The sequence below is a fragment of the Aspergillus vadensis genome, assembly GCF_003184925.1.
Source record: "Aspergillus vadensis CBS 113365 unplaced genomic scaffold BO88scaffold_24, whole genome shotgun sequence".
Classification (NCBI taxonomy): Eukaryota; Fungi; Ascomycota; class Eurotiomycetes; order Eurotiales; family Aspergillaceae; genus Aspergillus; species Aspergillus vadensis.
Window position 1 is genome coordinate 364,578 of NW_020292062.1, and position 21,440 is coordinate 386,017.

General features: G+C 48.5%; 9 protein-coding genes across 9 annotated transcripts; 5 read left to right on the top strand and 4 right to left on the bottom strand.

Moving 5' to 3' along the window:
* Window positions 1-531: 531 nt before the first annotated feature.
* On the bottom strand, window positions 532-2,791 carry BO88DRAFT_456910 (amino acid transporter; the record flags this gene model as incomplete). Its single annotated transcript, XM_025710954.1, has 10 exons — window positions 532-858; window positions 913-1,126; window positions 1,181-1,269; window positions 1,318-1,870; window positions 1,923-1,980; window positions 2,059-2,149; window positions 2,198-2,345; window positions 2,399-2,637; window positions 2,683-2,710; window positions 2,757-2,791. The coding sequence occupies 10 exons, from the start codon at window positions 2,789-2,791 to the stop codon at window positions 532-534; spliced, it is 1,782 nt and encodes a 593-aa protein (XP_025559466.1).
* Window positions 2,792-3,202: 411 nt separating this feature from the next.
* BO88DRAFT_407430 (uncharacterized protein) lies at window positions 3,203-4,082 on the top strand. The gene is made up of 4 exons (XM_025707426.1): window positions 3,203-3,527; window positions 3,608-3,655; window positions 3,723-3,733; window positions 3,794-4,082. Exons 1-4 carry the CDS (start codon window positions 3,399-3,401, stop codon window positions 3,843-3,845), a joined length of 240 nt encoding a protein of 79 aa, XP_025559467.1. The 5' UTR covers window positions 3,203-3,398; the 3' UTR covers window positions 3,846-4,082.
* Window positions 4,083-4,321: 239 nt separating this feature from the next.
* Window positions 4,322-6,189, top strand: BO88DRAFT_428516 (uncharacterized protein; the record flags this gene model as incomplete). The annotated part of the gene is made up of 6 exons (XM_025709085.1): window positions 4,322-4,499; window positions 4,559-4,655; window positions 4,727-4,911; window positions 4,977-5,311; window positions 5,418-5,711; window positions 5,770-6,189. The coding sequence occupies 6 exons, from the start codon at window positions 4,322-4,324 to the stop codon at window positions 6,187-6,189; spliced, it is 1,509 nt and encodes a 502-aa protein (XP_025559468.1).
* Window positions 6,190-6,294: 105 nt separating this feature from the next.
* BO88DRAFT_456913 (kinase-like protein) lies at window positions 6,295-9,093 on the bottom strand (the record flags this gene model as incomplete). Its single annotated transcript, XM_025710955.1, has 3 exons — window positions 6,295-6,747; window positions 6,804-7,133; window positions 7,180-9,093. 3 exons carry the CDS (start codon window positions 9,091-9,093, stop codon window positions 6,295-6,297), a joined length of 2,697 nt encoding a protein of 898 aa, XP_025559469.1.
* A 1,898-nt stretch (window positions 9,094-10,991) lies between these two features.
* Window positions 10,992-12,932, top strand: BO88DRAFT_437810 (uncharacterized protein). The gene is made up of 3 exons (XM_025709644.1): window positions 10,992-11,142; window positions 11,216-11,955; window positions 12,023-12,932. The coding sequence occupies exons 1-3, from the start codon at window positions 11,049-11,051 to the stop codon at window positions 12,827-12,829; spliced, it is 1,641 nt and encodes a 546-aa protein (XP_025559470.1). The 5' UTR covers window positions 10,992-11,048; the 3' UTR covers window positions 12,830-12,932.
* A 23-nt stretch (window positions 12,933-12,955) lies between these two features.
* BO88DRAFT_135673 (uncharacterized protein) lies at window positions 12,956-13,478 on the bottom strand. Its single transcript, XM_025701417.1, has one exon. The coding sequence runs from the start codon at window positions 13,366-13,368 to the stop codon at window positions 13,030-13,032; it is 339 nt and encodes a 112-aa protein (XP_025559471.1). The 5' UTR covers window positions 13,369-13,478; the 3' UTR covers window positions 12,956-13,029.
* A 645-nt stretch (window positions 13,479-14,123) lies between these two features.
* On the top strand, window positions 14,124-16,232 carry BO88DRAFT_135690 (tannase and feruloyl esterase). The gene is made up of 3 exons (XM_025701418.1): window positions 14,124-14,309; window positions 14,367-15,133; window positions 15,186-16,232. The coding sequence occupies exons 2-3, from the start codon at window positions 14,395-14,397 to the stop codon at window positions 16,049-16,051; spliced, it is 1,605 nt and encodes a 534-aa protein (XP_025559472.1). The 5' UTR covers window positions 14,124-14,309; window positions 14,367-14,394; the 3' UTR covers window positions 16,052-16,232.
* A 2,267-nt stretch (window positions 16,233-18,499) lies between these two features.
* BO88DRAFT_456916 (putative GPI-anchored cell wall protein Pst1) lies at window positions 18,500-19,752 on the top strand (the record flags this gene model as incomplete). The annotated part of the gene is made up of 2 exons (XM_025710956.1): window positions 18,500-18,888; window positions 18,939-19,752. The coding sequence occupies 2 exons, from the start codon at window positions 18,500-18,502 to the stop codon at window positions 19,750-19,752; spliced, it is 1,203 nt and encodes a 400-aa protein (XP_025559473.1).
* A 6-nt stretch (window positions 19,753-19,758) lies between these two features.
* On the bottom strand, window positions 19,759-21,351 carry BO88DRAFT_407437 (DUF3431 domain-containing protein). The gene is made up of 4 exons (XM_025707427.1): window positions 20,973-21,351; window positions 20,734-20,890; window positions 20,100-20,681; window positions 19,759-20,044 (listed from the first exon to the last, which is right to left on the bottom strand). Exons 1-4 carry the CDS (start codon window positions 21,097-21,099, stop codon window positions 19,945-19,947), a joined length of 966 nt encoding a protein of 321 aa, XP_025559474.1. The 5' UTR covers window positions 21,100-21,351; the 3' UTR covers window positions 19,759-19,944.
* Window positions 21,352-21,440: the final 89 nt, after the last annotated feature.

A 21,440-nucleotide genomic window follows, 5' to 3' on the forward strand; every position in this document is an offset into this window, starting at 1 on the left:
TAGAGAAGATGATTGGAGGAGAAGAAGAAGGAAGGAAGATCAAAAGCTGAGAAGATCTCTTTTATAATAGACCTGCTCGGTGAAGAGCTGTGGGGCATGAATTAGTAGATTCACGAGTCAGACTTTCATCGGCGTAGCAACTACAGTTACTATTTCCTGCATTGAAAGCATTGAGTTAATGCAAGGGCTTGCGAATTGGCGATATTACCTTTCCTCGGTGCCTGTTCTATAGTTTATCTCGTGTTGAGGAGGCTGTTTGGAGTGAATAGCTTGGTATAAGTTTAGACCGTGTTGCTAACGGCGATGGCTCTATTATCATATTTTATTTTAGTGTGAGCGAGCTATTCGGGTAGTGGGATATCAGCGTGGCAGTCAGGCACGGCGTGTATTCCTCGTAGTGAGGGCATTCACAATGGGACCAATCGGTGAATCAAAGAACTTTGTAGATTCATCTCTTCATTCCAAGTATTAACTATTAACAGGTGTCCAGAGTATACATATCACAAAGGCATAGACTTAGGATTGGGTCTCCTATACAGGCTGGTCGTTCGAAATAGTTAGCAATTCTTGCCTGTTTGTCTCCGCAGACGTGGAACCTTCACTCCGATGATGAACTTCCCCATCCGCTTGCTGGCTGTTCTGCCTATCCCTGAATCGTTCCCATAATTTTGAAGAGAACAATGATTCCATAACACTTTTCAGGCGCTCTGAGGCAGTTTCTTCATGATGATCGATCTTGCGAATCCATAGTCTATCCAAGGCATCCCGCAGGACCCATTCGTCGTTTTTCAATTTGACCCACCCCTTGTTTTTACTGAACGCTTTCGAGATGATGAATATAAGAAAGAGGACCATATGCTATTGGTACAGAGTTAGAATGGGTAGAAGTGCTCAGTTGTTGCATTGGCTTACCGGCCCGTACGCCATGGCAACTTCGGTGACAGTTGCGGTTTCACTCCACCATGTCGCGCTGGAAAACGCGAATATGGTGATACATCCAATCAGTCCGATCCAGGCCTGAAGCGGTTGTAGAATACGCAGACTGCCTTTAGCAATGTACTTTTCATCTAGTCGGATGTATTCAGGACGGTTGTGGTACCGAAGTCGGGGTTCGCATTTCTTCAACCTGCGCTAGCAATGAGTATCTCTTCACTATTGTATGTTGAGCAGACACACGAACCAGTAATAGTATCGAATAAATGCGAGACAGATAGCTGCCCATACGATCATTATAGCGGTGCTGGAGGAGATGGATATAACTTGGACCACCTGTCTGTATTAGCAGATACATAGAGCAAATATATTGCACCCACACACCTGCTGTACTGCAGAGCTATCCACGAGCTGTAGGAATGGAACCCAGCAGAATGCTAGAAGTGAGACCAGCAAGGATACAACCGGAACTTTGGTGCCCTCGCTTAGAATTGCTAGCTTCTTCTTGACCCAGAGTTCTTTTGTCGAAGATCTGGGAAAGTGCTTCGCCATACCCCATAAGGTTCGGGAAGCAACGTACAGTGAAGTGTTGGCTGCAGAAAAGACACTGAAGAGTAAACAGCCGTTGAGAAAACCAGCCATTGACCGGTTATTGGTGGTTAGCGCGGCTATGACGATCATGCTACTTGACGAACCAGGGTTAGAAGTAGCTGATAATGTGCTATTCGAAACTCCATCATGAAGTTTCGGTAGAGCAGAATCATTCCACTTCACGTTGATGACCTCTCCCAACGTGCACATGATATACACGACTACCGCTACATACGCAGTCCAGCGAGCCGGCCAGCGAAGGGCATGGCCGTCTCGAGCTTCGAACGCAGTCATGGCGTATACCTCTATGCCCTGGAAAGCGTATGCCGTGAGTGGGATAGCATAGCTGGTACCATCTTAGCATTTCAAATAAATAGGCAAGGGGGCGGCGAGCTGACCATTGGGCTTGGCCATTACTGCTAAAACCTTGTCCATGTTCAAAGCTAGGAGACGACACTACAACAAGTGAGCTTTTACTGGAGCCTCAATGATGGCAATGAAATTAGATTCGTGCCATCTGGGATTGTCACTCACCATCGTCCGCAATTGTATAGAGATAAATTGAAATTGCCACAATCATCACCAGCTTTAGGAAACCACCAATCGTTTCCACAACACCGTACCACTGAGATCCTATCAGCTAAGTATCCATCAATTCGACGACACAACTCACGAAAACTCCAGTCATGTTGAGAAGGAATAAGATGACTGGAACCATAACGTAGCAGATAAGAACTCTCCACGCCGTTGCCAGGCCCCAGTACTCTAGGAGAGTCGCAGCCATAGAGGTTTGGCTGGCAAACGTTGCTGCGTATGCATACCTATTTCCCCGTTAGCTGCAAATGGTGCTTGGTGCTGGATCAAAAACTATTACCAATAAGCCAGTCCGATAACCCAGCCAAAGTCCTCGTCGACGAATGTGCGGACATATTCAACGATCGAATTGTAAACCGGGAACTGCTGAGCCAACTCGGCAATACACTCATTGACTGCCAGAACTACTATGCTGATGATGAGGACCGCAATAATCAAGCCCATTGGTCCCGCAATGGCGAGGGCCATTCCATTGTTGGTGAATATGCCACTTCCGATGACAACACTGAGCGTGATGAACTGAGCCCTATTAGCAACGACCAAGAACGGAAGTATCATGCATACAAAGATCTGAAACCCAAAAAGCTCCTGCCTAGACCGCGTCAGCATATCGTCAAAAACTCCGAAATATTGCATACTTAAGCTTTTCTGATGTGTCCACCTGGTTCGTCATTGTGCTCGGCTATGGCATCGCCCACTCAAAGTTGTACACTCTGTGCGGTGAAATCGGACATGTAGTATGGAAGATCCCAACAAAGAAATAAGCAGAGTATCTAAATAATCTTGGTAGAGATAGACTTGCATAATGGGTAAATACGCTAGGCCGGGGCATCTCTCGGATGGGAGAAATCACGAGGCAACCGAGAAGGGGGATCTCACACGAATCGGGGACATGGCCAGATCAGGCTAATCCTGACTCGGAAGAACTACTAGTAATTCGAAAGTCTTGCATGGTGTATCTCAACAAATGATTGGCTCGTGATAAGAAAACACCCGCAGCCTCGTCGGACGCGACAGCACCGGGCGGGGAGAGAAGGCTGCCCTTGATTGCTTTCCTCCCTCGCCCAGTGCTATTGTGGCACGCAGATAAACCTCGAGAGCCTCATTTGGTGGGCATGGCGCTCTGTAGTGGTAACAGAATATTTGAAAGCTAGCAGTCGTACACGAGGATTCGGCTCATTGTATATAACCAGCGCTCGGAACTGGCATTGGAAACTCTGGGGAACAGCGGCTACAACCTTGCGACCACGGCCATTCAGGTTTCCCTCATCCGAGTCTCTATGGCTTCTTCCATCCTTCCATATCGGCACGAACTTACCTCGGCCGCATCATCGTACATCGAAATGGACGAGGAAATAACAAGCTATGTGAGGGAGCGATATGACAACCAGGTCCAGACGAAGGTGGAAGTAGGTTTCCCGCCGACCATCAAGCCTGACATACAACGCGATGGACCGGCTGACGCTAATGACCATCATTGAACCCACAGTTTCGCAATGACCGATGGTGTGTTTGGGCTAGCATAAGATTTACTAAGGTGCGTCATGGCTGTGCATCTTCTGATTGCAAGAGGAGAAGACAGAGGCTAACCTACTGACCAACAGGAAGAACTGGAGTATGTGTCTTAACATCAATTCACTGACGCCCGGCTGACCTGATCCACCTCCTACCATAGTGAGATGGTATTGGAACTAAGAAGCCGCACCACAGCGCACCTGGCCGCGTGAATATGAAGCAGGGCGTCTGTATGGATAGGAACATCTTGATGGCTGGGCCCAATGCATTAGCTCGGGCGGCTGTACCAGTGTGGCAAGCTTCGGAAGACGCGATGAAGAGGGCGAGAATGTGTTTCAATGGACGGTGGGCGTGGCGCAGACAGGCTATGCCGTTGTTTGCTGGAGGACTAGTCCTAGATAGTCAGCCTTGACCGTAGATGACCGCCAATCAATCTGCCTGAGGCGCTGTGCATACATTTCCGTATGATTTAGTCTCATCCCTCAGCCTTGCTGAACGCTGGTCGGCAAGGCTTACCCGAAAATTCAGAAGGCATCGTGGCCCCGAAGACCGATAGACTCGCAAAAGAAAAACAAATTTCTGGTTTCCATGTAGCTTTCAATATAAAGACAAGTTTGACTGTCATCTCAAGCTAGGCGAAGGTGAGAACGAAGTTTTGAAAAAAAGGGAAAGAAAAATAGCCAATACAATGACGGTGGACAATGACCCTGTCCAGATATGGCGCCCTTACCTGCAGCAACTGCCCTCTCACCACGACCCTTCCTCGGTCAACCTCGCCAACCTTGAGGACCAATTTCTAAACGGAGTCCCGCGGGTATTGACACGCAAAAACGAAACGCACGTCCGAGTAACGGATGTCTACGATGGTGAGTACCGTTAAGGCCCTTCTGTGGCAGCATACGAACTCACGCCCATGTCTCGCAAGATCATCGTGCAACAAAACTCCACACAAATTCAAAATCGCTTCAGAATTTTCTCACAACAGAGTCGGCTATACCAGATGGATTGAATATCAGGATTGTGTATGTGTGCATTGTCCTTGGCCAATGTCCATCGATATAATAAGGTGCTAATCAACATTGGAATCAAATAGGTCCATCTACTCCCCAGCCGCCATTGCCCCGCTAGAAGTTACTCCGCTGTCAATGGCACTCTTGCTAGAGCGATATGCCGTACATCCATCCTTTATTCAAGTGCTGCTTTCTTTCGGGAGAAATGTTCATATTTCAGAAGCAGGGAATGGCCTTTTGTGTGTGAACGAGCGAGACAACGACACCTGTGAGTCCTGATATTTTCTCACGTCTACGACATCAAGAGAACAAGCGGTAACACGAGACGAGTAGATGTTTCATACCAGCTCAACTATGTTGAGAAAACTGGACGCAGGTTGATACCGTGGTCATGGCGCCACACTGGGGTGTACCACCACCGTCGCCAACCAAGTCAGAATGAAAAAGGATACGACTTTTTCATTCTCCTTCATCCAAACGAGGATAGTATCTCGGACAAAAGAATCCTGAACGGGCTTGGGATCTTTGAAGACTCGAGATTGCAGCCAGGACTAAGCCGAAACGAAGCCAGGGACCAATCAATCCTGGTTCATTCGCTAGTTCTCTCCTCCTTCATTTGCAACTGGAGATGGTATCTTCGTTATCTCGGAGACCGATTCGAAGAATATGTAGGGCTCACAGTTTCTCAGCGAGGTTCTGACCATCTTACCTCCCTTGGTCAGGCCTTTCATGATAGCACAATGACTGTTGGGCTAACAGCTTTCACTGAATCAGAATGACAGAGCTCTGGTGGACTTACCTGATGAATCCACTCCTCTAGAGAGCTATAGAACGGTTTCAGAACTTCGCAATTTGAATGACTTTGCCCTGCGCGCACATGTATGCTGTCGTGGCAACCTGGACTTAGTTAGCGCCCTGAAACCCGTCATTGCCTCTTCGTTGCGTAGGAGGACATTGGACTCCGCGGGACAAGCTCTCCCGGGGTGCGAAGCACTATTATTAGCGCTCCAGGGCTACATAAAGAGCTGTGAAGAGCTGATTCCAAGGATGAGGAACGCGATTGATCTGGTTGGCTTCCAAATCCTCTGTGTTGTCAATCGAAGGGCATTATGCTAACGCAACACAGGCTGGCTATACACTATCGCTGCACAATCAACTTGAAACAGCAAGAGTCGACCGTGAACTGCGCGATCTGACCAGTAGCTTAAAACGGTTGCAGGAGGACAACATGAATGACAGCGCCGCAGTCAAAGTAATCACATTCGTGTCGGCAATCTACTTACCCGGCTCTTTCATCGTCAGCTTATATGGAATGAATTTCTTCGTCTTCGATGAGGACTTACGCCAAATCGTTATTGCCAAGGATTTCTGGGTGTTTCTCGCCACCTGGATACCGCTGACCCTGATCACAGGGTTGATATATGTGTTGATTGTATGGTTCGATGCCTGGTGGAAAAGGAAGCCGTTCCGCTTTTTCCAGCGTCCGCGGAAGGAAGACATGAGTGAACCCGAGATGCAGGTTGGGAAGGAGTTTGCAAGTGAGTGAGGTGTACTATAAATCTGGTAGTCGTTGTTTCGTTTTCTTATCTTCTTTTTTTCTTTTTCTTTTTCTTTTTCTTTTCTTTTTGCAGTCTAGGCTAAATAGCATGCGTCAATGATGCCCATTACTGGGAGGTAGGTCAGATATGAAGAAGCTGGTCTCGTTCCATAAAACCACTGTTGCTACCCCTAGCTGCTCATAGGCCCGTACATTGCTGGCCTGCTTGAAGTCCTTTGGAACTTCCAGGACTTCACGGCCCCTGGTAATTGAGGCATGCGTTTGGTTTTCTCGGCGGGTGATTTCAAATCGATGTAGATATAATCGTGTCGTAATTAGATGACCGCTTTTGACTAGCCCGAGCAGATACTCATCACCAATCATGCAGCTGACTATCACATTCAAAGTATCAAATGGGCGCTCAATGCGTGCTGGTTCAACGCTATGTGTCCCACTGCGCTGCTGATTCAGAGTAACAGCTGTGTACCTGTTCTGGTCATCTGCAAGGACACACCCTTTACCAGAACTATAAGGCATAACTGAAGTATTCCAGTGGAATCGATGCTGCTTTATATATGCTTAGTTTCGCATCATCTAACACGGGCGGCTGTAGTATGGCCTACCAGAGAATAGTGAACAGCGAAGTCTGGTTCATCTGCCATCCCCTCGACTTTCCAAACGTACAGAGACTCTTGCTTTGAGCTCCTTGCCCACACAAACAAGAAGTCACCGCTGGCGTTGAATATGGCCTGCGTAAATGATTGATCTGCGACGGGCAAGGCCAGGGTGCGCCGCACGTCTGATGACGATTGGGACGGCCAAGAGAGGAGTATTATGTCCTTGTCCTGGACTAAAGCGAATAGACCACGCGGAGATACGGCGACCGATACAACTAACTCTGGGACTATGGGTAGGCTTGTCTCGAAGCCTGAATTAACCTCCCCAATATGAAGCTTAGTTTCATTAGTACAACCCCGTAAGCTGTACAAAGAAACTTACCACTCTTCCCCCTTCTCCCTTACGGGAACCTTTACAGAAACCCCAAACTGCGAGGTACTGGCCTTCGATGGCAACCTCGGCATTACCTAACTTCCCAAACAGTGATAAGAATCCAACCTCTTCGATTTCTTTTTGCGTAAGGTCCAAGTTCAGTATTTCAACTTTGTCATTGCATACTACTGCAATTGGGACCTTGCCTTGGCAACTTGTCCGCGACATATAGGTGTCAATGACATGTTTTTTGCCATGTGGTAGTAGCTTGCTCGGTCCCTGCAAGCCTGACTCTCTGGGAAATTCTCGGGGATCTGGCATTCGATAAGATGGCTGCCTGAACGGAGGCTCGGCTGGGGACTCGGGTGGCTGCGAATCGCGGATTTGAGGCAGGTCGCATGATTTATACACACCTCTAACGTATTCCACAAGCTGTTGCGCTTTGGGCCTGTGCTCCTTGTCTATGATAAGGATGTCTTTGATTGTCTTCACCCATTCGCCTACTACCCTCTCAGTGGAATTTTGATTGTGCTCAAGCCATCGGACAACCGAATCTCGTACTTTGAAGCCTGTCGTTTGAGGCGACAAGCTCTGAGCAAACTGTTCATCCCAGTAACAGTCATTCGTTGCTCCAGTTTGCCTTTCCTTGGCTAAGTGTTCAACACCTTCGCGTCGTCCGATAGCCCAGGCGAGTACCTCAGTGAAAATGCATCCATAAGCCCAAATATCACTTCGACGACCTATCTTGTCAGCCGTAACTGTTGATCCTCTTCGGATAATAGCTTCCGGTGGTCGATAGGTCCCTCTTCCCCGGTGAGGGTTCACTTCAATGGTCGGTTCCTGGTAACAGCCTCTGACACTGAGTGGACGGCTTGAACCAAGCTTCTGGGGTTCAAGCACGGAAATGCCAAAGTCAGATATCATCCACTTCCCTACAACAGAGCTTGCATCATTCCTGATTAAGATGTTGTCCGGCTTGAGGTCTAAATGAGCACACATGATGTGCTCGCCATCAACCTGAATATAGTCGTGCAACCACTGAATAGCGCATGCCAGAGCCCAGCATTGATACAACAATGGCTTGAATATGGCTGTATCGCTTCCCTCCGGTATGCCGGGAAATTGATTGTGAATTTCATAGCTCCCAGCACCACCATATAGAAAGTGGTGCAGATCCCCATGTTCGGCATACGGGAAGAGAATATAGTAGTTGTGTGGATCATGGTCCACAGCCGTGTAATGCTGCAGAATGTGACTCTGTGTTGTCAAACTCTCCTTCAAAATTGTGAGATTCTTGTGTTCTCTGAGAAAAGCTTCCTTTCGGTCGAATTTCTTGCAGGCAACTTTATAGGCGAAGTTGTAGTAACTTTTACTAGCCGTTTCCCAGTACCGTGGCGTTATAGTCACCAATTCCACTTCGCCAAAGCCCCCGATGCCCAGCTTTTCAGGCTTTATCTCAAATGGTAGTCGACGCTTGGAAGAAACACAATGTAGGGGCGTCGTGCAAGAGATCACTGTTGGGCAAAACTCGCATTGAATGATTTCGAATTGGTCTACTAGCTCTGATTGATCAGGGAGGAAAGTTTCGATTTGCTCTCGTTCTAGCGGAAGATCCTTATCGGTTATATTCCCAGCAAGAAATAAACTCCGAAAGTTTGCTAGGCAATGTGTGGCCTCGATTGATACGAGAGTGGAAAGGATGGCAATGAAGTTGTCTTGGATATTCTGCAGATCGTCATCGATGCGGCGATCGGTATAGAGCACTTTGTGGATGCGATCTTCCGTCTGCCAGATTTCCAACAGATCTTGATGCGAAATGAACCGGCTGGCAGGCTCGCATCGTCGCTTAGTATGTTTCTCCAGGTTATCCTTAATATTCTGGCAGGCCGTGAAGAATTCGGAGCCCGGCTGAGGAGCACTCATTTGGTCGAAAAGCAGGAGTCGGACGACATGGAAATGGCACAACCCAGTGGGAGTGAGGAAAGTAGAGAAGGTACTAAGAAGGGTGGTGGTGAGCCGGACAGGTAATGCACCTGCCTGACTGAACACACGGTCATGTGCAGGCGGCACTGACTGATGACGATGATAAGCAGCCTCCTCTGGCCGAAGATGCGATTGCTAAACCGAGGTTAACCGAAGCAGACTACTTACTAAGTAAACTTGTAACCACCACAACCACCACCACTACTACTAGTGTTTACTAAAAGGTTGGGTGACAGGTACTGGACTACTACTTAGTAGTAGTTGGCACATAAAAAGGACCAGTGATTCTCTATCATAATCCAACATTCATGGTAGAGCCATGAGAATGCTTCCGTTGGTGTCGTAAATATAGATAAACCTTCTCTCCATCTAGATTGTTTTCTATGGTGGGCATAGTTTGTATTCTTTCGTTCAGAAGACGCGAACTATGCTTATCCAAGTGCAGCCCCTTGACGTATGTGATACAAAAGCGTAGGTAGCGCAATGAGTCAGCGAACTCGGATTTTCCAATCATTCAGGAACGGCTTCAGCTCCCTTAACCAACTGTAGCCTGACAAGATAGAGGCCGCTGCCCAACAAAGAGCCTCGTTGCCCAAAGACCGTAAGCGCGTCAGCCACTCTGGTTGGCGGTGCAGCCTGTGGCTTATCCACAGCCTTACACACTACTATTTATGATTTACATCTCACATGATAAGATGAATATAGAGATCCTTGCTTATGACTGCATAACTCAGTGACCCTTGTTCTCTAACTACTCCATACAAAACACCTGACTTTATCGACTTGTGAGACGATCTTCAAGCGGCTGAATTGTGCTAAGAACATGGCAGGGCAGCATCCGACAAGAGTCGCTTTATCTCCGGGCAAGCCAGGAACCTCCGTCGGACAACACAGTCGAGGGGCTGATCGGAATGGCGTTCTGACAGCGCAAATAGCGCATGCTTAGCGAAGTGATGGACCAACAAGTCACAGCTGAGTCGCGATTCCACCGAATCAGGTCACAAAAGCCGCTGGTATGGAGTACTCCGTACTACTCCCTAGAAAGCAAGACGCTGAGCTGATCGGGGAGGGATGAGACGGATCAGCGATGGCCGGTGTCAAGGCTTGACCAGGATCAGGCCTTAGCTTCGTTTAGGTTCACCACTCGTTTCGCACAATCCCCCGGCTTCGGGGCCGCAGTGGGGAAAGGTCTAGCAGGGGTGGGAAATTACCACTCTTGTTAAGTCACTTCGCTAGTAGACTAGTCCGGTGGGTGCGGCGGATAGTTCCTTATTCCCTCTCTCTCCTTCCACTTCAGTTCAATGGAACGTCTACCCCATTCACTGGCCATGGGGTTTGACAAAAATTTCAGTTATTGAATAATCATTCTGACAGAGTTATAATGATGATGGAGTCTTCGCAGAGGCAATTGACCAACAATTTCTCTGTCGTTGGTCAACCTTGCTCTGCTCGCACATCGCTGACTCCGTGCTAACGAGTTAGGGTGAGCCGATTCTTTGTCCATGATCCCTGTCAGATCCCCATCGGGCTAAGCTAATCACTGAGGTCTTTCCGACCAACAGATGGGGTCAGCCATACAGAAGCCGTTGAAGCCGAGCCTACTAAATGAGCAGATCCAAAACATTGAGGGTCTTGGAGTCACAGAAAATGCTTTAGTGGGCCGGCTAAATATCGTCGCATGCGGTTGTGTCTCGTTACAGTGCCCCGAGTTGCTTTAGCACGTCCCGCCAATAAAAGCTGTTTTTCTCTTCTTAAACTGTCCAGGACAGGCATTGCTAGTTCAAAATCTACTTTCCTAGAGGCATAAATGCTCTGACTTCGCTCCTAGTCCGGGTGTGGTCACTTCCTCTTTCCGTGTTTATTCATCCTGCTGTGCATTATCACCTTTGGCAGTGATGTTACGACCAATGTGGTATCAGGCTGGGACATGTCTGCTTTTTGGGCTTTCCGTTACGGTGGCAGCACTGGATCTAGACATTAACAGTACACGTAAGGTTTCTCTCGTCTGGATCATCGCGAAGGGACCGATGAGCTAACTAGCCCTCTTTTGCACCACATTTAGAGTCAATCAAAGATGCCGCAACAGTGACAGTTCAGAACACGCTCACCAACTCATCACTTAGCGGCAATGTCAATCCGGTGTATGGTGATGCTAATGAGTGGCTATTTAACTCCTCCACCGTGGAGGCGTGGCTATACTCGACTCTGATTCCGTATTGGAATCTCACTGGAAACGATAGCTACAATAATCTGATTAGCAAGCGCATGTATAGTATGGCAGGACTGGAACTCGGAGATGGATGGGCGGCATCCGACAATGATACCAACATGAACCATGGAGCTTGGGCACTGGGCGCTGTAACAGCGGCTGAAATGGGCTTCCCAGCCGACTCTACCAAAAAGTCTTGGCTGACCTATGCGAGTCAGGCTCAGGGGACCATGAGGAGTACATTCACATTTTCAACTGTGTGCGACGGTGGCCTCGAAGCTGGCAATAGTGTTTTACAACCGGCGAACGAGTCGATGAAAGACGCCCTGAGCAACGGAGAGTTCCTGCAATTGTCCGCACGACTAGCGTATCTTACCACGGGTGATAACCAATCTTCTTATGCAGACGATGCAGTCAATATTTGGAACTGGTGTGTGGATAACGATATGGTGGTGGAGTCAAATTGGACCGTTAATTTTCTGGTGACGAATACGACCGCCTCAGGAGATTGTACGGCGATAACTACGAATAATGGACAATACACATATGCCTATGGTTTGTACATGAGCGCAGCGGCATACATGTATAGTGTGGTAGGTTTGCAAAGGCTCCACCATGGTGTGCAAAAAAATCATGGCTAATCATGTGGGCTCAAACTAGACCGGCGCAGCTGTTTGGAGGAAAAGGGCAGAAGGGCTGTTAAATACCATTATGAACACGTTTGTTGACGATGGTGTGATACAGGAACTTGGAATTAAAATGAAAGCCGGCACAGGTTTCACGGGTTCGAATTTGGACGATGATACTTATTACGCCTTGAAGGGCCTCCTGGCATCATGCCTTGCGGCGGTGACGCGCCTCATGCCAGAGACTGTGGACACTATTGAGCCTCTCCTCCGGAACACTGCAGAGGCTGTTGCGAAGCAATGCAGCGGCATGAGCAACGGCACTGTCTGTGGTTCCGATTGGACCAAATCGACGTATGATAAGGATCCCAATTTCTTCAGTTCGATGAGCGCCGTGAATGCATTTACTGCAAATTTGTTGATGTCACGGAGCTCCAATAGCTCGAGCATCACGGGATCCGGCACCAACGGAACAAGCACGGACGCGGAAAGTGGTGGAAGCTCAGGTGGGCTCTCTGGCGGAGACATTGCTGGTATTGTGGTCGGATCCGTTGCTGGCGTCGCCTTAATTGCTGCTGTAGCCTTTCTCATCCTCCGAAAGAAGAGGAAGCAAGCTGCGAGTGGAGCCGGAGTAACACCGGAGAAGAATGTGACCACTGATAACAAAGGCGGCTATCAGGCTGCGGAGCTCGAGCCACGAGAGGTTGCGGAGCTTCCCCAGGGCGCTGCCTCCTACAATTTCCCGGAGATGGACACCGACACTGCGATGGAGCAACCGCCCCAGGAGCTGCCGCCACAGGAGCTGAAAACGACGAAGACGATCCGTTATGAATTGGCCTAGCCGTGATGTAAAATTATACCGACTAATGTAGATAGAAGGGAGTGTCGGGGATTCGGTCAGGTATAATACACGACCTAGCAAACGATTCATATTTCAATTGAGGAACAGTGTTATCTGAATCATACTGACAGGTATATCTACTGCTGTTTCATTTTATTTTTCAAGTGATCTGCATGCTACACTCCAGGGTGTTGATCCTGTTATCGCTTCATAATAGTAGCCTCCATAGCAGGTCCGGTAGTAGATCTGATAGTAGTAGCCCAGATAATAGCCCCGAGAGCCCCGAGACAACCTACACCTGGATCCAAATAAGAAACATTCAGGAGGATGTTCGCCTTTCCCGATATTCCCCGATTATAAACAACCTTAGGAAATCCGGAATTCGAACGATTCTCCGCACTAATGCACAGTAGGCAAGGCTTGTCGTCTACACAGGGGTGTGCAGCTGGCAAATCATTTCTATCACATGATTCGTACCAGCAGTTATAATTGACTGAAAGCTGCCGCTGTTGCTTTCTTGCATCCAAGGGGGATCCCATCACTAAGCTAATACTGGCAAATCGATATCTGTTCGTCTGGCCGGAAGGAAGTATGGCTTACATGGTGATTGCCGAAAATATCTTACGGGAGATCTTTGCCTGAGATTCCCTTAACTAACCCTGTTTCATAGACATAATCGACACTAACCTTTCTAGGTAAGATGTGTAGCAATACTGGAGCGGATTCTCTCCGACCGAAACCAACCCTCCCGATACACCATCAACTACACTCCAATCCTTCCCTTCGAGAGAATAATAAGACACAGTTATCATTGAAAGCTTGTTGGTGCAATGTGTGAAGCATCATCAACATAACACAACCTTCCTTAGCACAACAGCATATCATGATCAATGAATGGTCTCCAGAATACCCCTCACTTTTCCCCGGCCGCCTGAGCCTCCCCGCCCGAGCCTGCCCGCCCGGGGAAACACTATCTACCCCACAGACAAGTTGAGCGAAATGTGGAGAGCGAGTGCAGATGTTCGCAAACACTGCCTTTGCATGTGCACGAACCACGCTAATCAATGCCGAAATCTTCATCCGGCTTCATAACTTTTGGCTCTGACCAATGTTCTCTCCGCATTCTGCTTGGAGACTGAACTACTCCTCTTTTACAACGATACCAGCAATACGCTTGTTTCACGGAATATTGGACTGGGAAGAGGAAGCTATATTATTGCGGGTCTCTGTATGGTCATGTCGCTCCACCTATGATGTCCCTGTTCTCTCCAGGTCATCTGGACTTCCTTCCGAGGCTTGTGGAGCTGCGGGGGAAGGTTATGACTGCCGTTATTCTTTCCCGAAGGAAGATCATCTTCTCAGACATAGTTGAGATTGTTAATGAGAGCAGCTGGTGGACTCTGGCTTCATCCTATAAATCGGTCTGCAGCTGGCATCCGACATATTTGGCAACATGCGGCAGCAGTCTCCGAGGATTCTGGTCTGTAATTCTCCTATCTGTCACACTTCGTCATACTGACAAATAATATCCTCGCAGACATTGTCAACGCATCGAATCGGTCAACATGGGTCTCTGCAACATGGCGTGGGCATCCATGTCAGTATTATCCCTTTTTGGGGTAGCCGCAGCATCAAGTTCCTGCATTAAAGACACGTTCTCGTCTCTCAACTTGAGCAATATCAATTTACTGTCGCTCAACGTCACCGCTGCACACAACTTTGCCACCAATGCTTCACTTTTGAGTGGGATCTTCTCACCACCCGTAGGCCAAATGCCAGCGACGGTAGAGATCTGCATGGTGTCATTGCAGTACACACATCCTGGCCAGAACGACATTGTCAATACCTATATCGGCCTCCCTCTTGATGCCAGCAGCTGGAACTCACGCTTTCTCATGGACGGGGGTGATGGATGGGTAGCTGGAGGTCTTGATGAAATTATAGCTCCTGTCGCTGCCGGATACTCATCCTCCTCGACCGATGGGGGACACAATAGTACCGCCTCAACGGCAGACTGGGGTTTTGTGAGTGAAGGCAATACCAACTGGCCGGCGCTGTGGGATTTCTCCAGTGTGGCACTAGGCGAAGCAGCTGTACTTGGGAAGCTGGCTACGGAAATCTACTTTGGTTCGCCGCCCAAGTACTCGTACTGGAATGGATGTTCTACTGGCGGTCGACAGGGACACATGATGGCCCAGAGATTCCCGACCTACTTTGATGGTATTGTGGGAGGCTCGCCGGCTATCAATTTTGATAGATTCCAACTGGCTGAGTTCTGGCCTGTTTTCCTGGCGCAACTTCTTGGTGTGTTGACTATTACTGGGGTTCGGAATCTATGCTAAGCAATATCTCACAGATACACAGCCGCCTGCATGTGTCCTCGATGCATTTACGGATGCTGCCATCGAAGCCTGTGATTTGCTGGATGGAGTGAAGGACGGAATCATTTCTCTTCCGGGTCAATGCCATTATGAAGCGTCGTCGATTATCGGCCAGACAGTAAATTGCAGTGATCCGGATGGGCAGATTACAATTACAGACAAGATGGCCGAGCTAGTCCAGGGCATGTGGGACGGACCCATATCACTCGAAGATCAGTTCGAGTGGTACGGACTGGGTTTTGATGCCGATCTAACAGCCCTCCTGGCTACGACCTGCACAACGGTTGATAACTGTACTGTGAGACCTTTTAGTATCAGCGCCGACTGGGCCCGGATTTTCTTGGCCAGAAATTCGTCCTTTAGTATCCAAGGCCTAACGCGACAAGACTTCGATGATCTCTACCGCGAATCAGTTGACCAATACGCCTCTGTTATTGGAACGCGCAATCTTGACTTGACAGGGTTCAAGATTGCAGGAGGAAAGATGATTTCTTGGCATGGAATGCAAGACGAGTTGATTCCGACCAACGGTACAGTGGATTATTACAGTCGGGTGATGGATTTGGATCCCAGTGTTGCAGACTATTACCGCCTTTTCCTGGCACCTGGAGTTGCTCATTGCGATGGGGGTAATGGATTCGATCCCAATGATTATCTGTTTGAAACACTCAGGGCGTGGGTTGAGAACTCAACAGTGCCTGATACTTTGGAAGCCACTGCTGTAGCAGTGGCTGGGTCGAACAGCAGCTCAACTCGCACGGCGTATCTTTGTCCTTATCCGAAGATCTTCACCTATGTTGGTGGAGATCCGAACGATGCGTCGTCTTTTAGCTGTGCTTGATATAGAATTAGCCGAGATGGATGTCCACATACTCCATATTTAGTATGGAGTTGGAGTATGGAGTATCAGGGTTGCCTAAGTCAGGGTCCAAACTGAATTGCATACTTAACTACCGTACTGAGTATTTAAAATAAAAACCGAATATTCAACCGCAATGTCTCAGTTATCCACCAAAATCATGCTATAAATAATTGGTCGAAAATCATCCGTCGTCGCGAGGAGAGAGACGATCAACCAGCAAGTCATTAATTGAGTTGCCTGCAGGGCCTTCCATAGTAACTTGGAATGAGTGGTACCTACATGGACCACAGATCCCTTTCCCCTCATGCCATGACTGGATTCTACCATCCCTAAGCTTCTCGGCACTTTATTAGATGCGGGTGTGACCCGTGTGTGTGTCTTGGCTACCATCCATGTCCGATCACCACCATTCCACCTTTTCCCTAATCTTCCCACGAAGTCAACCAAGATAATGACCAATCCATCAATAACAGAATGAAACCAATAATAAAAAGAAATAAAATCGTACCATAACAAATATCTCCGACCTCCCACCTCCACTGCACCTCACCCAATACTAAAATAAATAAAGAGAAAAAGAATGATGATAATCGGACATCACTACCCAATCGGGCATCCCGAATCTCTTCTGCCTGAACACTCAACAACAACAACATACAAACAAACGGAACAAAAGCGGGGGTGTCCGACCCGCCATCCGCTTTTCCCTCGCTTCCAATCATTCATTCCCTTCTACTCCGTACTACTGTCTAGGGTTTGCTTCATTTCTGAGTTCTCCTTCGCTGGAAATTCTGGTGCCTGAATTAATGAATGAATTAAGTTGTGATGTGATGGGTGGACTATTTTTAGATCATCGATAGATAAAAGTAAGTAGTAGAAAGTGGTAAATCAGGGTTCAATGTAACGGTTATTGATTGGATTAGTATCAATCAATCAGGTCGTAGTTAAGACTTTCACGAAGTCGTGTCATGGTTGCGGTGTACTACACTTATGCAGGATACCAATAATTTACCTGAGCTAACGGTATGATGAGTAGGGGAGGATATGATATGATATGATATCGTGGTGATCAGTCAGTCCACTCAACTTTGCTCTGTGCTTGTGCTTGATTTTTTCTTGGTGTCGTTAGTGGGTCATTAAGATTAATGAATGGGGCGGTGCGGTTGTTGAGAGTTGGAGTAGTAGTTAGTCAGTCTAGTATCGGGGTTTTCTTGATTTTTTCCTCCCTTCCTTGCTTGCTTTTCTTCGGGGGTTGGCTGGTAATCGTAGAATTGCTTTTTATTGCCTTGCCTTGATAACATGGAATAATTTCCATTGCCTTATTGTGTAACTTATCTATCTATCCTGAGGAATGGATGCAGTACGTAGGTACATACACAACAGCTGAAACAACCACCTATTTACACAGTATCTTTCTAGCTACTGATTAGCTGATCATCCGAGCTGCTACTACTTGCATCGGAGATACCGCTACCACTCACTACTACCACATACAAAATTAGACACTCCCCTAAAGACAACACTAGACTAGTGAGTAGTTAGATATCTATCTGCCTACACCCTCACCCTCACCTCCACCAAAATTCTAGTCGGAGACTAAACTACTAATAATATCCCAAACAAATTCTAACATAACCACAATCACACTATTAAGTAAGAACCAAACATCAACCCCCATCTAACTAGTCAGTTAGCTACTACCCATCCCCACAACTATTTCTACTGTGTCTAGTGTCTACTGTGCCTTGAATAGTGCCGACCCGTGCGCTGTGTGCGTGTGTGTGTGTGTGTGTGTGTGTGTGTGTGCCGTCCGTTCCAATCTGCATGATGGTGTCTGCATGCATGCTACACACTAACTAACCACATAGCACTAATTACTACCTATTGTTGTCTGCTGTACTTATTCCGCACTTATCCCCGTCTTTTCGGTAGTAGCCTAGTTTACTACTTACTTACTACTTACTTTCTTTTTCTTCAACACACACCCCCACCCATACACTCACACTCACACTCACATCCTCGAGTTACTGCCTACTTCCTCGTGTTTATGCGTCCAGTCCATGTCGAATGATGTATTGATACCCTACTACTCAACATACTACCCACTTGACGAGTTCATGGTTATTTGTTACTGCTAGTTAAAGTTTCCGAGTTACGAGGATATACCCTGGTTTCAATTTCTTTTCCTGCACTGGTGGTGGTGGTATAGCACCAACGGTGCTGCGGTCCGATGATATGATACCCTTACTACACAGCCACTTCAATTCCTCCTCCCAATCACGCACACGCACGCCCTACTTGCTCCTCGTTCTGGGATTACTCCTGCAGGTACATGTACCGCTGGTTGCGGGGAATGATAACTCTAATTGTGAGTTGTACTGTCCTTAACCTTCGTGATAGAAGCCCCAGGCAACTAATCAGTGGGTGATGTGGTGTGTGATAGGTTCATCCACTTCGACGATATCCTCTCAATCTGATGCGGACTCGCTCTCCTCCTGCGATACCCTCTCCGGTACCTTAACTATCTCTACCTCCGCGACGGGCAGTATTTCGCTCTCCAATGTTGAGACTATCAATGGCGGCATCACCATCCAGGATGTATCGGGCTTGACGTCGTTCTCGGCATCAGATCTACAGAAAGTGAATGGGAAGATATATATCTCTGGGAATGACGACTTGACGAATTTGTCGTTTCCGGATTTGGAAAAGGTCCCCGGAGAGATTGATATCGAGGGGAACAAGGAGTTGAGGGATATTGTATTCCAGGATTTGAAGAATGTCGATGGGAGTTTGATTTTGGAGGGGACTTTTAATGAGTTCGTCCCCTTGGTCTTTTATGTTCGAATTTCTGTCTAACGTTGGGCAGGATCAAATTCGACGACCTCGATAAGGTCAAAGGACAGACGGTGATTCATTCCCATGGCGGGTCGTTTCGATGCTCCAGTCTCAATTCTCTTCGTGACGATGACGATGACGACGATAACAATACCCGCCGTCGCCGCGACAACAACAACAACAACAACGGCGCCTTTCAAGGATCTTACACCTGCACTGACGGTTCCAGCAGCGGACTTAGTGCGGGCGCCAAAGCCGGTATCGCCATTGCCGTAATTGTACTGGTCCTTCTCATCCTTGTTGGTTTATGGATGATGTATCGGAAACAGCGGAAACGGCGCAGAAGACGGAATGATGATCAGAGCCAAATGATGTATACGCCTGTCGGGGTCGGCCTTCGGGGCGGCGGTGGTAGTAGTAATCGAGACGAGGAGTCGGCAGCTGGTGATGAGAAGCCCGTTACTGGAGTCCCGAATCCCGCCGTACTCAGGCAGAATAGCGACCCTGTTATTGCGGCTAGTGCCATTCCCCGGAAACCGATATCGCCGCCACCGCCATCGAACGAGATGAACCGGGAATCTATGGTGTCCATGTCGACGTCTCCGCCCCTCCCTGCTGCGTTGGTCCCAGGAGATCGCTCCTCTGCGTCGCCGCCGAATGATGCCGATGGACGATCACTGTTCCTGCATCCGATCCCCCGGAGGCGACCGTCGGAGACAGACGTGCCGTTGCTGGATAGTGGTGACGTGCATGAGGCGCCCGGAAGTCCAGTACAACGGCCAATGTTTGAGCTAGATGCAGGGCCCGTGCGAGGAACGCATCAGCAACCTATTAACCATGAGTAGCATGCGCTGCAGTTTATGATTTGCATATCCAATGTATATACCTGAGCGGTCAATAGTCCAAAAAGATTCACGAAGATAAGAATATCTAACTGTACATTAGATCACGAATCATAACAAAGAAAACCAAACCAAATGCAACCGATATCCCCAATCATGATAGTATACATCATGCATTAACAATCATCCATTAGATTATGACTTCTTCGCTCGCACTGCCTGCAGTGTCTCACCCGATGCCAACGGTCCACACCATCCGTACGTGTCGCACCGGCATTGCTCGTACCGAGGGCAACTATACCCGTTAGCATCTCTCCGCATTTCTCCCACCAAAGTGTAGGCCAACTTACTATATCACATCCATCCCGAAAATGATATGCCAGATCTTCTCATACACCCATCCCACACCAAAGCTATCCGTCAGCTCCGTCTCCTCTGCCCATTTCAGCATGCGCTCGTAGTCTTCGCGTGGCCGTTCCAGGATCCGTTCTCGGCTGACGGCGAACTGTCCGCAGCACACATTTCCGATGTGTTCTGGCACCTTCTCAGCCGGTACACCCAAGATCGTCTCGTACACTTCCGGGAAGAATGCGCGGATGTCGTCCTTCTCGATATCGATTTGTGTCGGGCTCCAGGGGTGCACGCTCGTGGGACATCCCGGGTCGTGCTCGCATCGAAGGTTCACGTAACCCTGCGCGTCGACGGCCTCGAGTCGGAGGTTCTTCAGCGCGGGGCTGGTGTGGGGACCGAAGAGGTCATTGTGCCATTGGTCCAGGTTCGAGTGGATGAAGATGGTATACTTCGGAAGTTGGTGGTAGAAGTCGACGACGAAGGAAAGGTAGGCGGCGGCTTCGCGGCCGCGAATAGTACGCGGAACAAGGAGGTAGGGGGCAGGGGGCTGGTCGGTCGTGTAGATGAAGGGAATCGAGCCGCTGGAAGAGGTATATTAGTATATTATCGCCGGGTGGCTAGGTAGAATCGTACTGGTCTTTGCAGTAGTTGAGGAGCCAGGTGAGGTCCTCTTTCACGGTCGCAGCCAATACCAAGCCAATGTCATTTGTCGCATTGCTGTAAGTACTGGTAAGTTGGGCCAGTTGGGATGTCACGATGTCGTGATCGTTGTTGGGAGATTCTTGGTGGACTGGTGAGACAAGGCTGGGTCAGCATGATGTCGGTGATGATGCACACGGACCACGTGAGCTGCAGAGAGAAGTTATAGATACCTGGTTGGGGTTCATAGGGCCGTGTACCGTAGAGATACCAAGATACCATGGAGGTGACAAGGAGAGCAAGACATCCCAGGCCGGCAGTGCGGCGGGCAGGCCAGCGAAATAGCCGCCTCTTAGACATTGGGGATGGGCCTCACGGAGAGGGGGAGGCGACGGGACGGAAGAGCAATATAAACGGGCGCAGAGGGGAGAGGGAGGCGCTATTAAAAAGGGGTAGGAATGGAACAATGAGGCAGTCACAAATCAAGACATGAGACGAAGATTAAGTCGCGTCATCAGCCATGTTGCGCGCAGCCAAACGAGAGAAGAGATGGAAGAAGTCAAAGTTGGAGTGAAGTTGAGTGAGTGAGCGAGTGAGTGAGCCTCAAGCGACGGGAAAGAAAGGGTAACTCAGGGAAAGGAAATGGATGGCCAGCCAGCCGAAAAGCCAAAAAGGGCCCCCTCGGGTGGATCCAGGCTGGA